The 17315-nt window shown below is 43.0% G+C and overlaps 1 protein-coding gene and 1 pseudogene across 1 annotated transcript in view; one reads left to right on the forward strand and one right to left on the reverse strand.

Moving 5' to 3' along the window:
* Window positions 1–4866: 4866 nt before the first annotated feature.
* LOC141100662 (cytochrome b-c1 complex subunit 8 pseudogene) lies at window positions 4867–5127 on the forward strand (annotated as a pseudogene).
* Window positions 5128–5179: 52 nt separating this feature from the next.
* Window positions 5180–17315, reverse strand: part of RNPEPL1 (arginyl aminopeptidase like 1) — a 72960-nt gene continuing 60824 nt past the window's right edge. Inside the window, exons 10-11 of the mRNA XM_073589284.1 lie at window positions 14404–14546; window positions 5180–9479 (exon numbers count right to left, since the gene is read on the reverse strand). Of these exons, the coding sequence (XP_073445385.1) occupies window positions 9237–9479; window positions 14404–14546 (386 nt within the window). The 3' untranslated portion in view covers window positions 5180–9236. The remainder of the gene's footprint in view (window positions 9480–14403; window positions 14547–17315) is intronic.

Consider the following 17315-nt stretch of genomic DNA (forward strand, 5'->3'; position numbering starts at 1 on the left):
GACCTGGCGTGCATGTTGATGCTGCTGCTGGTCTTCAAGAACCGGCTGCCATCTCCCAGGTACTTTTAAGGAAGGTATCTGCCTTCCTAAGGGATCTTTAAGGGACCCCATGTCCTCAAAGGGTAGTGAGGATCTTTTTGACGCCTTCGCGATTGCCGCATCTAATTTGGGGGCCTTGTCCCAATTATTCACTGTCGGATCATCGAAGGGGTATCTACGCTTGAGGGCTGGTGGTAGCGACCCTCTTTTATCTGGTTTCTTCCACTCTCTGCGGATCAGATCTTGAATTTTTTTGTTCAATGGGAAGACTCACTTCTTCTGCTCCAGCCCCGCGAACATGACATCCTGCATGGATAACTGAGGTTTAGGCTCCTCCACTTCCATTGTCCCTCTGACTGCTTTTACCAGCTTGTCTACTTGGTCAAGCGGCAGGCAAAACCGACCAGAGTCCTCTTCTGATGAGGACGAGGGAGATGAAACATGGGAGCCCTTACTTCTCCATTCTACAGAGGAATCAGACTCCATAGGGTCTCCACCCCTTAAGCTTTCTGGTTGGGACATGGATTTCAGGGTTTCCTTCAGCTCTGCCCTGACTATGTCCCTTAAGCTTGCAGCTACAACGGGCGACTCTTCTGCCACTGTCTGCTGTATACAGGGGAGACACAACCTTTTGGGGCATGAGTCTGGTAACGGGCACGCACAAAGTGCGCATTCTCTGTGTTTGGTTTTACTCGTGGCCTTCTTCCCCTAAAATAAAATATAGAGCGAGGCCCAGTCACTGAGTGAACATTCACGTAGATCACTTACCAGTGCCACCATTAAGTACCGGAGAATGAGGGGGATTTTTCTCAGCCGATGCTCCTGTCCGTCTAGAGGAGCCTTTATGACTGGATTGGTCACTTCGTCCCGCACGCTCCTTACTATCACGGGACTCCTTCATTTGTTTGACCTGCCGAAGGTCATCCGGGGCGACAGTGATGACTGTCGTTGCTGCTGCTGCTGCTCCTGATCGCTCTCCATTACTGTGTGCAATTATGTGGCCAAGGCAAGGCATCCATCTAGGGTCCTGCCTATATACCCCTCCTCCGGACAGATTTCCTCCTGCCGAGCCCTCCCCCCCCTAATAGGGTCCCGCTCCCCAGCTGGCGCCGCTATTGCCACGTGAACCGGCGCTTAACCGATGGGTGCCGCCATCTTGGGTCCTCGCGCCCGCGCAGTGGCGCCGCTGACCCAGAAGCGCTCCCAGGCTCCACCCCTGACGTCACCGCTACCCCGTCACCGGAATATGCAGCGCTCCCCGGCCTTAGCACCCTGCAGCCGCGCCGGCCCCCCTGACCACCGCGACGACAGAGCCAGGAGCCCCCGGGGGGCATACTTACCGGCGGCGGCATCTTCTATGGAGACAGACATCCTCCGGACGCCTGCTCCCTGCTGCACACGCCACCGCCGTGCCACCCATCCTGGGCCACCGTGGCGTCCTCCAGGAGCTCTGCACCAGGCAGAGGTAGGAGACCCCCTCGCTACCTGCACCGGCCGGCCTGGGATCCAGCATCTCGTCTGTAGGATCCCGTCCCCTCAGGAACAGGAAACCAACTGATGCGTGGGAGAGGTGCCGCCCTTTTGTATCTGTAGGTTTCCTGTTCCTGCAGGGTGGATCCCCTCTCTCGAGGTGCTGTCATGGGAGTCCGAATAAAATACGGTATATTTAAGCCAGACTTTCCTCCAAAGAAGCAACAAGTGGACTGTAAAATGAGCCACATTCATTATCCCCAGTGGAAGTCTGTCTGTCTGTGGTCCAAATTAGGCCTGATAAAGAGAATGGTTTAGAGAGAAATGATTCTAGAATAGCTCACCTCAGACTATTGGGATATGAACACATACTTATTAATTGAGCAATCTATGCCGACTTGTAATAAAGTGTAAAATTAGGGAGGGATAACCCCCCTTCTTTTCTATGACGGAACATAAGTTTTTGCGCAATTCTGGGTTGTTTTCCTAGCCAAAGAAACTTAGACATCAGAGTGTAAATGAGTAAATGTTCTGGCTGCTACCATAATTAGGAGGGACCTAAATAGATATAAGAAGCGAGGCAGTGACACAATTTTTAATGCATGTATTCTGCCGAGCCATGATAACTTTGAGGAAGCCCATCTATCCAGGTCCCTCTGGAAGTTTTGGATCAGTGGAGTGTAATTCCACCTAAACAGAGTTGACCTGTTGGCTGTTAACCAGATATGTTAGATAATGTTCGTGTATAAACCCAAAATGGGATGCTATATTAGTTTGCTGTCTTAGGAAAATTTACAAATAATGCTTTGGATTTATCAATGTTAATCTTTAACCCTGAGATCTTCTCAAATTCGCGAAGGAGAGAAAACAAGTGAAGGAGTGTAGTGTAGGGACTTAATGTTAGCAGGAGATCATCCGCAAAGAGGCTGACTTTATATTGGTCTCCCATATTCTCAGGGCCCAGGATATTCTGATCTCTTCTTATTGCTTCCGCAATGGGTTCCATTGCAAGTGCAAAAAGAGCCGGAGATAGAGGACAGCCCTGCCTGGTACCCCTCTGAATATTAAATGGAGTGGGATGTGTTGACGAGAGTTTTAAATAAGCAATAGGGCTGTCATATAACATTTGGCGGCACTTTATAAGTTTAGGGGAGAATCCGAGTTCCGATAGAACAGATATGTCCAGGACACCGAATCGAAAGCCTTCTCAACATTTAATGCAAGCAGTAGAAGTTGCTTTTGTTGTAGGTTAGTTGTATGAATAATATTTAACGCTCTCCTAATATTATCTGGGGCCTGTCATGTTGGTATAAAACCAACCTGATCCCGATGGATGAGGTGAGGGAGGATTTTATTAATCCTGTTAGTCACAGTGGATGTAAAGATTTTTAAGTATATGTTTAAGAGGGATATAGGTCTAATTTTTTGTGAGATGATCTTTCTTAGGTTTAGGGATTACGGTTACATGCGCCACGTAGATCTCAGGGGCAACTGTGAGCCATTTAGTAGTGAATTACAGAGGTTTTTTTATATGTGATATCAGCACATCGCTAAATTCCCAGGGCCTTTAATTTTTTTAGTTTTTTGATTGTTGAAACTATTTCCTCCTCAGAGATGTTTAAATGGAGTTGTTGTGTCGGTGGGCCGGGGGACTTCAGGGGGGCCTGCAGGGACAGTGGAGGTACCAGGAGGGGGGGGGTGATTGAGGCACTCAGTTTCTTTCTCCTCTGATGTGCGATCACATCAGAGGAGAAATTAAATGGAAAATTAGACTTTTTTTGCATTCGCTGGGAAATGTCAGAGAAGCAGATCAGTACGCCTGCGCAGGAGCGCGGCATGAAGCAAACAGGATGACAACATCGTATTAAGATGGGAGGCGCCAGACCCGGGACCAGCGACACCCATTGGACCAGACCGCCATGGGCAAGTATAATAAAACTTGTTTTTCTTCGCTTTCATGTCAGAACGGGGGCTTACCTACAGCATTATAGAATGCTGTAGATAAGCCCTGAAAGGGAGTGGCCGCATCTTACAGCGGCAAAACGAGGCGACAGGTTCCCTTTAAGTACCCTTAACTGCTGCCGTTAAAAGGTGTATCGGCGGTCGTTAGGCGGTTAAATGTAACTCATCATTCTCTCCTGCTTGCGCCGATCGCCGGCAGAGCAGGGGAGAATGACGAGAGCCGTGTTCAGCACCTGGCGCCAGGGAACAGCGCTTACTGCAACACTTCTTCCCTGGCGCCCATCCTTGTAGTACTGATGCGGCACACATGCCTCACGTGTACCGCATGTATTACACACACGGACACATATCTCCGGTACCGGAAATATCAGGACATTTGAAAGAGGAGTTATAGCGGGTTTTTTTCTGTTTGGCAGCTGTCACACGCTAAAAGTCGCTTTTTATTGCAAAAAATAGTTTTTGCATCACCACATTTTGGGAGCTATAATTTTTCCATATTTTGGCCCACAGAGTCATGTGAGCTCTTGCGGTATCATGTTTATTTATACCCGTCTTTTTGATCGCGTATTATTCCACTTTTTGTTCGGTATGATGATAAAGCATTGTTTGTTTGCCCTTTTTTATGGAGTTCAGTTCACTAAAGGGGTTAACTAGTGGGACAGTTTTATAGGTCGGGTCGTTACGGGCACAGCGATACCAAATGTGTACTTGAATTGTTTAGATTTTTTTCCATTCAAATATTTATTGATAATAAATATTGTTTTTATTATTTTTTTTATAATATTTTTATAATTATTTAATTTTTTTTTTTTTATTTCTATTTCATTCTATGTTTTACACTTTGTCCCACTATGGGACACTCCTTTTGTGCAGGCTGATCGATTCTATAGCATGCAGAGCTGCATGCTATAGAAGCTGTCAGCGCTGCATGTATTTTACGCTGACCTGAGAGACTTCCTGATCATCAATGCGCATGACAGGAAGTCTCTCAGCTCTGGAGACCCGGATGTCGTCATGACAACATCTGGCCTCCATGGCAGAGATAGGGACCCCGCGTCACGCCGCGGGGTCTCCGATCCAAAGGCAGAGGGGCTATCAGCCCCTGTGCAGGCTCCGGAATGCTGCGATCGTGTTCGATCACAGCATTTCGGGGGTTATAGTGCCGAGTGTCAGCTGTGAGAATCAGCTGACACACGGCTGCGATCGGCCGCACACCACCCGTGTGCATGGCCGATTGCTATGACGTACTATCCCGTCCATGGGAAGTAAAGCCCAGGTCACATGGACGGGATAGTACGTCAGATGGCAGAAAGGGGTTAAAAATGTAAGAAAGTTGGATGAGATCCTCCTCCACGTATTGGGAATCCCCTTGGAGAGGAAGTTGGCAAAAGCTCTCCAAGCCAGTAAACCATGAGGCTACACTTTGGAGACCTTGCCAAGGTTCAGCATGTCATCACTTTCACATTATCACCATTTGAACAGAGCTTTTACCAACTTCCTCTCCAAGGCATTCCCAATACGTGGAGGAGGATCTCATCCAACTTTCTTACCGTAGCACCACCCTTCGCAATAGCATATTTGATCTACAATTGGGGAACCCATGAACATCAGAGACTGAAGAGGAAGGATCCATCCCTGTATGAGAATGACCAGTAGAATACGAACGTGCATAAAGCCAAAAGGACATTTAGAAATTACAGTAAAAGAGCAGGTTTTATTTTTTTTTATTTTGTTTCTCACCATAAAATTTGCTTACATTAATACAAAAGAGCATGATATGGTTGATTAGTAAAACAAGAGACATTGATTTGCTGGTAAGACCAGGATCACACATGCGAGTAATACGGTCGAGTCTCGCATGTCAATACCCGGCACTGCCACCGACAATCGGGAGCGGAGCGTGCGGCTGCATGTATTGCTATGCAGCCGCACGCTCCGATCCGAGTGCCAGCGGCAGTGCCGGGTATAAATATGTGAGACTCGGCCGTATTCCTCGCATGTGTGGTACCGCCCTAAATGTGGATGGTTGGAGTCCTTTTTTTTAGCTTAGAAGTCTATATCTCAATGTGTTTGTTAACACAGTAAATCATTGGTGCAGTTTTTGATACCTTTTTTCCAAACTCAAAATCTATACCCACCTTTGCCTAATTGGGAGAAACCCCAAAAAATTGCACCTTATTATTACTGGGTGAACATAGACCAATAAAGATTGGCCTTTTGCAAGCGGTTATGTAGGTAACAGAGCCAAAAATCTCAACAATGGCAACTCCAATATCACAAATTTAGTATACCAGACATCCCTTAGTCTTGGTATCCTAACCAAAAAAAATGCCTATAGGACATCCTTTGGACATATGCTTGGCCATTAGGGTTCGCTCACACTTGTGTACAAATAATTGGTCCCATTCTCATCCAGGAGAGCGGGACGATTTTTTACTCTCTTGTCATCCGTGTGCTCTCCATATACAATCTGTTTTTTACCCAGCAGCTATTAAACTTTTACAGGACCATTTACAGTTTCTTGTGCTACAGAACTGTAATGTATTCGTAAAAATCGGATGCTATACAGACGGTCCGTATGGCATGGGATTTTTTTCTTGTACGGTCGGAATTTGCAATGAATCCATAGCATGCAGCAATTTTATTCTCTTGCTGAATATATATATGAGAAAAAAAATTCACATATCTGCACTGCCTCATTGAATAACACTGGTCTGAGCGCAATCGTATTTTTTTATTGCATTGTCCGATTTATACGCCAGTGTGAGCTCACCCTAGAGATGAGCATGTCAGTTTTAACACCAGTACTGCATCGATAGGCTTCGTTCCTACCATGAGATTTTGGTGAATTTTTGATGCTGTAGAATTTTTGCACCTATTTACATGCGTTTGTGTGTTTAACATGCTGTCTTATTGTGTTTTTGATGCTACTTTTTTAAATCTCTTTTTGGAGTGTCATGCTTTAAAATAAAGCCGCTTTGTTTTTTTACACTTCCTGGTATTTGGCTTTGATAAAACTTTATTGCTATACTTGGGTGCAGATTACATGTGTTTTTGATGCATTTCCTCCGCGAAAATGCACTAAAAGCGCACGTGCAGTTTTTTTTACCTGTGGATTTTCCGCATCTGATGCAAATCTACAGGGAAATTCCGCAGAGAAGAAAAAAAAAAAAACTCAGCATACCCCCAAGAGAAATTGACATGTTGAAGATATAAAACACACACCGCAGCTTACGCCGTGTAAAATAAAAACAATGGGCAGGAGATTTCCATAAATCCCATATAAAATTTATTTTTGCTGAATCAAAAACTCACCAAAAGCTCATCTTGGTAATGTAGCCTTAAGGGAGTAAAAATATACCAATATCACACTTAAAAACAAAATGTAAAATGGTTTTTATGCACCAAGAACATTTGCCAAAATTAAAATTTGATAAAATATGACAACTTAAAATCGGACCAGGATTAGAAAGTAGAAAATAAAAAAAATTCTTGATGCATTTTCCATCAACCCAACATATCAGTACAAAAAAAAAAAAAAAGATAAAATTAATCGTTTTTGACTGACTACAAATTGTATTTGAAGACCCAAAAGCATACTGTAGATATTAAAAAAAAAAAATGTTAAAGGGAAAAATGGGAGAAAAACTTTAGGTTGTAATCAAGCATCTTCAACAGTCAGATATGAAAAAAAAAAAAAAGCTCGAAATGAAGGATGGGCTACCTAGGTCACATTCAGAAAAAACTGTTACCCAAAGTCTGTAGCCTCCATGGTCAAAAAATGACTCAGGCCATTGGATAAAGATGAGGCTTGTGTTCAGGACAACCTCTTTGCTATATTTTCAGAGTGTCTCTTGGTTTTTTTTTCCAGGAAAGTCTGTAGTGAAGTCCTAGCCTCAAATGTAAAATGCATAGATGTCAAGTGAATAGAACTCCAAGCAACCAAATGCAGGCTCAACCAAAATAAAAAAAATATTTACAGTACTGTACAAAAGTTAATAGCAGCTGTGGGAAATATGCTGCAAAATACAATTGCCTTAAAAATTAGAAGTGTTAACAATTTATTTCTATCAGTTAGCAAAAAAAAGCAAATGACCAAGAGACACCTAAAGCAAATCAATAATAGGTGTGACCACCCTTTACCTTCAAAATAGCATCAATTCTTCTAGGTACACTTGTACAAAACTAGGGATTTTGTAGGATTAGAGTCAGGTGTGCCAGTAATAAATTACACCGGGTGATAATGATCATCATATTTATAAGTTGGTCGAAACACAGGCATTAGGTGTAGGAGGCTTAAAATTGAATAAGGAAAAGCCAAACTCTCCTACAAAGGTGAGGTTGTAGAAGACTTTCATTTCACAGATAAAACACAATGTCAAGATTGAGCAGAGCAACAAGACAAAAGGTAGTTATACTGCATCAACAAGGCATCTCTCTGGTGAAGATTTCAACATGGACTCAGGTTTCAAAATATGCTGCTCAAGCGCTTTTGAAGAAATAAGAAATGAGCAACGTTAAGGATCATAAAGTCAGTGATTAGCCATGGAAACCTAATGCAGCAGATGAGACACAGCTACACCAATCTAGTGTTTGGAGCAGTGGTGTTCATGGAATAATTTTAGCCAAAAAGCTACAACTACGGCATAGAAACAAGGCGAAGTAACTCAACTATGCACAAAAACATGTTTAGACATATGGACTGATGAGACAAAATACAGGCAGATACTTATCCATCATGAAATACCATCAGGGAGGCATCGGATAGGATAAAAAGTTATTCTGCAGCAAGACAAAGACCTTAAGCATATAGCCAATGTCATTAAATAACTATATTCACCATGAAGAACAACAAGGAGTCCAAGAAGTGATTACATGGCCTCCCTCAGAGCTCTGATATTAACATCAAGTCTATATGGGATTATATGAAGAGACAGAAGGATTTGCACAAGGCTACATTCACAGATTTGTGGTTAGTTCTCCAAGATGTCTAGCATAACTTCCCTGGCAAGTTCCTTCAAAAACTGTGTGCACATGTACCTAGAAGAATTGATGCGGCTTTGAAGATAAAGGCCCTGGATTCATCATTTGTATCTTTCTTTCTTTCTTTCTTTCACTGCAGGGGGAGAATGGAATAAGTTTGCAACAAATTTTGTGAAAAGATATGGAAACCCTAAACTCCGCCAACAGAGGCAAACAAAAACAACTGAAGCAATCACATATGAAACAGACTTCAAAAAGGGGAAAATGGCAAGATAAATGTGGCGCAAACATAATAAAAAATGGGTTCCATGGGAGTTGCAGGTGGGGCAAGACACTAAAAACTCAACAAGAGAAATAAATGCAATAATGATTTGGCCCAAAGGGTAGTCACACAAAATACGGATTTGATTTAGATTTCTCTTTTGTTTATTCACTTTGCATTTTGTTAACTGCTAAAAATAAATTATTAACACTTCTATTTTTAAAAACATTCTTACTTTACAGCATTTCTTTTCTACACCTGCCCACATGTTTTGCACAGTACTGTATATCTACCACTTGGCACCTCTTTGCCCTCTGAAGGCTTATTGTAGAACATTCTGTCATTGGGCTGAGTGGTTTCCCCACCTGAGCATTCTTGGGTGATACAGCATTTTTCTTCAACCACCCCAGTGCAAAGAATATCAGCGCTTCCTCCTCCCTGGTTGGGTCTGGGCAAGGCACAGCCAGAACAAAGGAATGAGAAGCTGCTTAATGAATACATTGTTGCAAAGTGAGCGCTGTCAGGCTGTCACATTCACATCCCTGAGAGAAGAGGAGCCTTGTGTACAGAGCTCAGTAGACAGGACAGATAAGGCAGTGTCTGTCTGCACCACAGAACCTCCCTGAGCCAAGATCTGCTGGATCGTTTTGCGGAGGTTCGGATGTAATCGTCCATGTGTCTGATAGAAGATCTCTAGGGCACAGGATTTTAGTGGTCCAGCAGTGAGGTCTTCATAAAGAGGGATGGTATACATCCTAGATGTCTAAAATAAAAAAAAAATAGCAATAGAGACTTAACAGGGCAAAATAATGTTTAATAGAACGATAACAGATCATCAAGAAATAGATGGATGTGTCATAAGACAAAGAACAGACTAAACTGTAAATAATGATCGCATTCACAAGCTACAAATCATCTAAAATTAATCTTACATCGGAAAGAATGCCAGTACCAAGATTTCCTTTTCAAGGCGAGAGGTGCCTGGATTATGGGCCAGATTATCCTATGAAAGTCAGCATGCCTCCATGTATTGATATTCATTCTGGCTAGCTAAACATTCTGCCAGTCAATTGAGAAGGAAGCTGGTCGATTTGAGACAGCCCACTGGATGGACTAGAAAGGCTATAATTAAGTCAGGCAGCGTACCCACGCTATAGATTTTGTATCCGAGGACGAAGATGCCGTGTGATTAAATTACCTACACTTTAAGATTTTTTTATTTTTATTTTTTTTAAATATGTGGTAGGCGCTGAAACTCCCAACAGATCAATGGAGATCTGGGTCCAAAGACTCCACCAGTCGCTTGTTAAACATGCAGGCTCAAATGGCAGAATCCACAAGCTCCTGCATGAGCACAAGCACTTTTGGGCTTACCTGAAAATCTAGGAGCCTGTACACAGCTCTGGGAGAGTTTTTAAGCAATTGGTGGGGCATCAAAATCTGGATTTGCATTGATCAGCATGGCATTTCAGCATCTACTACATATTTTAAAAAAAAAAAAAACAAGAAAAACACACATCATCTTAAAATGTAGGTACACCGAGACCCAGATTCATTAAAGTGCATACGCCAGAATTCAGGAATAAAAAAAATCTCAGTAAGTTGTAATATTTTTATGCAACTTGGAAGTGGCTCAAAAATATTGCACCTTTTGTGATTTATTCGCCAGTAGCAGCCAGCTATACCTGCTCAACACATGTATATACACAGGAGCGCTTAGACAGTATGGGATCACAGCTGATTCTTTCTGGGAGGCAAGACAAGTTTTAAACAGGCAAGGAATGGTTTCTCCTTACTCGCTTTTGCTTCCTCCACAGTCCATGTTCCTGCATGGTCAGACACAACCATTACACATACCAGGGGCACATTCATAGAATAGCCTAGCCAGGTGCATTTTTTTTTATTTTTAAGAAAATACATTCTGCAAAAAAACAAATATACATGTTCTATGTCAGTCTGTGTTTCTAACATCAATTTCCATACAATTGGCCATTTAATGTGCATGATGGTATTCCCGATTTCAGATGCTGAAGGAAAGACCTATTTGGATTGTTTGATTTTAATACGCCCAATCATTAGTTCTCACCTGAGTGCAGTTTCCGGCACTGTCCTATTTCTCTACAATATAATATCACTTAAAGACCATCAGACAACAATAATTTTCTTCAGAACTAAAGTGCTGTGCATGCTTCCAGAAGAATCATATAGTATTCTACAAGGTGGGCCATTTATATGGATACATCTAAATAAAATGGGAATTGTTGGCGATATCAACTTCCTGTTTGTGGCACATTAGTACTGTATATATGAGGGGGAAAACTTTTCAAGATGGGTGGTGACTGGCACCATTTTGAAGTCGGCTGTTTTGGATTCAACTTTATTTTCTTCAATGGGAAGAGGGTCATGTGACACATCAAGCTTATTGAGAATTTCACAAGAAAAACAATGGTGTGCTTGGTTTTAACGTAACTTTATTCTTTCATGAGTTTACAAGTTTATGACCACTTATAAAATGTGTTCAAAGTGCTGCCCACTGTGTTGGATTGTCAATGCAACCCTCTTCTCCCACTCTTAACACACTGATCGCAACACCGCAGGAGAAATGCTAGCGCAGGCTTCCAGTATCCGTTGTTTCAGATGCTGCACATCTCGTATCTTCACATTATAGACAATTGCCTTCAGATGACCCCAAAGATAAAACTCTAAGGGGGTCAGATCTGGAGACCTTGGTGGCCATTCAACTGGCCCATGATGACCAATCCACTTTCCAGGAATCTTCATGTAGGAATGCTCGGACCGGACACCCATAATTGATGGTATGGTGTGGTATATGAAGTACAAAGATAGTGGGGCTATTCTTCATCAATGGAAACCTCAATGCCATTGGATATCTGAAATTGCTACATGATGATTTGCTACCCTCTTTATGCACTGAAGATGGCACGTTCCCTGAGTTTTTCCAGCAAGATGGTGCACCATCACATTATGGGTGTCAGGTCCGAGCATTCCTACAAGGAATCTGACCCCCTTAAGCTAGCATTTCTTCTCCGGTGATGCCATCAGTGTGTCAAGAGTGGGAGAAGAGGGTTGCATTGACAATCCAACACAATGGGCAGCACTTTGAACACATTTTATAAGTGGTCATAAACTTGTAAATAACTCATGAAAGAATTAAGTTATGTTAAAACCAAACACACCATTGTTTTTCTTGTGAAATTCTCAATAAGTTTGATGTGTCATATGACCCTCTTCCCATTGGAAAAAATAAAGTTGGATCCAAAATGGACTTCAAAATGTCCGCCATGGTCACCACCCATCTTGAAAAGTTCCCCCCCTCCCATATACTAATGTGCCACAAACAGGAAGTTGATATCACCAACCATTCCGATTTTATTTAGGTGTATCCATATAAATGGCCCACCCGGTATATTGCATTTCATGTGTTCCACTGAGTCTTCCCCACCGTCAGCCAGGTTCATCATGGAACCCAACAGTAGGCGGATTCTCAAGAAAGATTTCACAAAAAAAAATATAACACATCAATACAAAAAATAAACATGTACAGTAGATAGATACATGCTCACACAGCACAAAATACATTGCCCAGGAACTAAAACATAACTCACTATATTGTAAACCAACCTCTTGTATGATAACCTTATGGCCACATAGCAGTAATATTGACTGCACTGATATTCATGAAGGCTACCCTACAAGATGACAGTGCACTGTATAGGAGGTAGCATTTTAGTTTATATTTATTAAAAGTGAAAATTAATAAAGCTATGCTGTTTTAAGATATATTATAGCCCCTTATCTGTTATGATCCAACAGTGTTAGTAGTTGGAAACTTACTAGCCATTTATTGAGGTGTACTAGCTGCCATAGTGCTGGAATTCTGTTATACTGATGTTGAGTTTTACATATTAAGTGTCCAGCTAAAGAATGAGAAAGCTCATAAATTCAGTGTATTTATATGCTGGACTCTTTCTCCAGCCTGATTGACAAGCTGCAGCTCATACCATTCCAACCGCACATTCGGTGTCTTCCACTCTACTTCCTCATCCCACCCTCTCTCTGTTGGAGTCCCCCAAGGCTCTCTTCTAGGACCCCTACTCTTCTAAATCTATACACTTGGCCTGGGACAACTCAAAGTCTTCTGGATTCCAGTAGCACCTTTATACTGATGACACTCAGATCTCTTTCTCGGGCCCAGATGTCACCTCTCTGCTCTCCAGAATCCTGGAGTGTCTATCAGCCATATCCTCCTTCTCTTCTCGCTTCCTCAAACTCAATGTGGACAAACTCATCATCTTTCCTCCATATCACAGATCTTCCTTACCTGACCTATCACAATTAACAACATCACACTTTCCCCTGTACCGGAAGTCCGCTGCCTCGGAGTAACCTTTGACTCTGCCCTGTCCTTCAAACCGCACATCCAAGCTCTTTCCACCTCCTGTCGTCTCCAGCTCAAAAATATTTTTAGAATCCGTCCTTTTCTCAACCCTCAATCTGCTAAAATGCTTGTGCATGCCCTCATTATCTCCCGCCTTGAGTACTGCAACATCCTTTTCTGTGGCCTCCCTGCTAACACCCTCGCACCTCTCCAATCCATCCTTAACTCTGCTGCCTGACTAATTCATCTCTCTCCTTGCTACTCCCCTGCTTCTCCCCTCTGCAAATCTCTTCACTGGTTCCCATTCCCACATCGTATCCAGTTCAAATTACTAATACTGACCTACAAGGCCATCCATAACCTGTCTCCTCCATATGTCTCTGAACTCATCTCCTGATATTTTCCCTCACGTAATCTCTGGTCCTCCCAAGATCTCCTTCTCTCCTCCACACTTATTCGCTCCTCAACCAACCTCGTCCAAGATTTTTCCCGATTATTTCCCATCCTCTGGAATTTTTTGCCCCAACATGTCTGACAATCAACCACATTTGGACCCTTCAAACGCAACCTGAAAACCCAACTCTTCAGGAAGGCTTACAGCCTGCAATAACCCCGCTGCCTCCTCACCACTACCGGAGCTACCACCTCAACCAATGCCGGAGCTGCTGCACCCCCCCAACCTACTGTCTCCTTTCCCACCATCCTGTAGAATGTAATCCTGCAAGGGCAGGGTCTTCTCCCCTCTGTATCAGTCTGTCATTGTTAGTTTGTTTACTGTAAGTGATATCTTTAATTTGTATGTAACCCCTTCTCATGTACAGCACCATGGAAATCAATGGTACTAAATAAATAATAATAACAACAACAATACCAAGCAATAAGGTTACAGCAGCAGGGTCAATCTGGTCAGGAGGACAGACAATGCATTTAGATTAAGAATAGACTGGTTGAGATCTCCAGAATCTACGTGATCTCAAAATTCAATATACCATAATCTTTCAAAAATAATTACACAGCCATTCTGACATGGATTTTCAGAGTAACTACAACAGTCTTGTCAGGGCTAATACGATATCTGGTTAATAACGTATACAGCTTGTATTGTAAAAAAAAAAAACTGGTGATGGAACCATGAACAATGCAAGAAAAAAAAAAAAGAAAAAAGTTAAAATCTAGCTGTGGAGATTTAGGCATCTAAAGACCTTTGCACTAAAAGTGTTAATTGTAGCAAGACAAAAACAATGTGGAATCAGTTTTTCACTTTATTAAAGAAGATGATGTTACTAACTTGGCATAGAAGGAAGTGGCGCACTCTAGGCAAGTCTGGTTGGAAGTTGTTCCGCACCACAATTTGCAGCCAGCGGATGCGTATTTCTGTGTTCATAGTAGCTATATCAGCAGAATAGCAAAGTGACAGCTGAAGCATAACTTCTAGAGAAAGAATTCAACAAAACACATTAAGCAAGAAACCAAAAAGTGTCACAAAAAACCCTCAACATTACAAAGGTGGCAGAGAAAGGTGTTTGGTGAAGGTTGTAAACAACAAACGCCTTTAGGCTGGTCTCAGTTATACAACACTTGACACTAACGCAGATTTACTGAATTAAGATAAATTTGACTTTAATTCCTATAGTAACCAATAAAACCTCAACTCTCCATTTTCAAACAGGTCTGCGGAAAGAAAGCTGCAGTGTAATTAGTATCTAGAATGTCAAATCAGAATTAAACCCTTTCTGTTCCATTACATACATTTGACAAGGAGTGGGTGAGGCTGAATAGAGAAGGCTCAGTCACTGGTGCATGTCTTTCACTGCTGAAGGCCCATTTGACGCATTGGTGGTTCTCCTGTAAAGCTTAGCAGCAGAATCTGGGCTTCACAAGAAACCATGACTTCTGCTATATATTGTACTAGCTGAAGAGGCCGGCGCTGCCCGGGCATAGTAACTGTAGTTAGTTATAGCAAATTATCCTCCATCCCATAGTCCCGTGCCCATATACCCATCATACATATCCACGATCGCATAGGCCCGTGCCCATATACCCATCATACCTATCCTCCATCCCATAGTCGAATGCCCATATACCCATCACACATCCTCCATCCCATAGTCCCATGCCCATATACCCATCATACATATCCTCCATCCCATAGTCCCGTGCCCATATACCCATCACACATCCTTCATCTCATAGTCCCATGCCCATATACCCATCATACATATCCTCCATCCCATAGTCCCGTGCCCATATACCCATCATACATATCTGCCATCCCATAGTCCCGTGCCCATATACCGTCATACATATACGCCATCCCATAGTCCAGTGCCCATATACCCGTCATACATATCCTCCATCCCATAGTCCCGTGCCCATACACCCGTCACACATCCTCCATCCCATAGTCCAGTGCCCATATACCCATCATACATATCCTCCATCCCATAGTCCAGTGCCCATATACCCATCACACATCCTCCATCCCATAGTCAACCATTATGACATCCTAGTGAGAGGCGGGGTTTGCAACCTATGACATCAACGTCGCCATGGCAACCATTATGACATCATAATGAGGGGCGGGGCTTGATACACACACTTTTTCCCCCATTATGTAGATAGGGGCAAACTTGTTTCGTGAATTGGAACGCGCAGGGTTAAAATTTCGCCTCACAACATAGCCTAGGACGCTCTCGGGGTCCAGACATGTGACTGTGCCAAATTTTGTGCCTGTAGCTGCGACGGTGCGGATGCCAATCCCGGACATACACACATACATACACACACTTGAGCTTTATATATTAGATCAACCCCTTCACAACATCCATTGTACATGTACGGCGCAAGTCGTAAACAGTTGTATGGAGCGTGCTCACAGGGTGAGCTCGCCCCATACTCAGCAGGTAAAGGTTGTCGTGTTACAGCCAGGATCTTCCTACAAGAATTGCAAGTGGTGCAAAGCGGCATTATCAAAGCGCCGGCAGGGGGGGCCTGTCATTCTATACACATGTGACGGGATCACGGGCTGCGGATGGGTTGCTCCGACAGTCGTGGGTCTGTTGAAGATCATCGTGTTTGTCATTACGGAGCTCCCTTGAAACCCAGCCCACAGCCGATCTTACAAGGAAACCGTGATTTTTACCATATGCAGCAATACTGTGGTATAGCGATATATAGCAAAAGTTATCAGACGATCACAGGTTATAGTCACCTAAAAGGACTGACCGTTCCAATGAAAAGTTAAAAAAAGTTCTGATCTTTTTATTTTTTTCATATTTTGATATCAAACCCCCCATTAAAAATAAAGATAATAAAAATGTTTAAAAAAAAAAAAAAAATACACATGGTATTGCCACATTCAGATGTACATCATCCCCCAATAGATACTACTGCGTCTACAGGTCATACAAAGAGTTTAAATTTCTATCTTTTTATATAATTGCCTTGAAATGTTTTCATTTCCTGTTCTGTCCAGATGTCCCCGTATCCAAGAATTCCAAGTGGAGGAAGTTCACTGACCGCCATATTGGGACACCCACGTGATGGGTGTCTCAATATGGAAACTGCTGCTGGTACCAACCTATTGTGCGGTTCCACCAGCGGAACACCGACGCACCATACACACTCACAATCACACACAGTCACACACTCAGTCACTGCCTCTTGCGCGCTACCACCAGCGTAACACCGTTGCACTGTGCCTGCGCGAATTCCACGCAGGCGCAGTGAATCATTCGGCAGATCCCAGCAGCAGATGTGTGACATATCTACAGGTAGAGGAAGCCGGTCAAATTAAAGGGGTTTTCCCACGAACAAAAGTTCATTTTAAAAATTGTGTCTGACCGTGTACGGAGCATACCACATCTCCTGGGCAGGGAAGGAAGCAAAAGACAATACTGTCATTACAGCAGGGGATCAAAGAGGATTCATTTTGTGACGTAAAATATTTCACTGACTGTTTTTAAACAATATATTACCTCACAAAATGTATCCTCTGCGATCTCCTGCTGTAATGTCAGTATTGTCTTTTGCTTCCTCCCCTGCCCAGGAGCTGTGGTATATTCTGGAGACAGCCAGGCACTGGGGTGAGAGAGCTCAGGTGGGAGACAGCTCAAACAGGACAGCACATAAGAGAAGAACACAGCACAGGAAGGAGATAGACAGCAGACAAGGGGGACAGCACATGGGGTAGACAGGTCA

Source organism: Dendrobates tinctorius, unplaced genomic scaffold, assembly GCF_039654945.1.
Source record: "Dendrobates tinctorius isolate UK_male_01 unplaced genomic scaffold, ASM3965494v1 ptg000107l, whole genome shotgun sequence".
Taxonomy (NCBI): domain Eukaryota; kingdom Metazoa; phylum Chordata; class Amphibia; order Anura; family Dendrobatidae; genus Dendrobates; species Dendrobates tinctorius.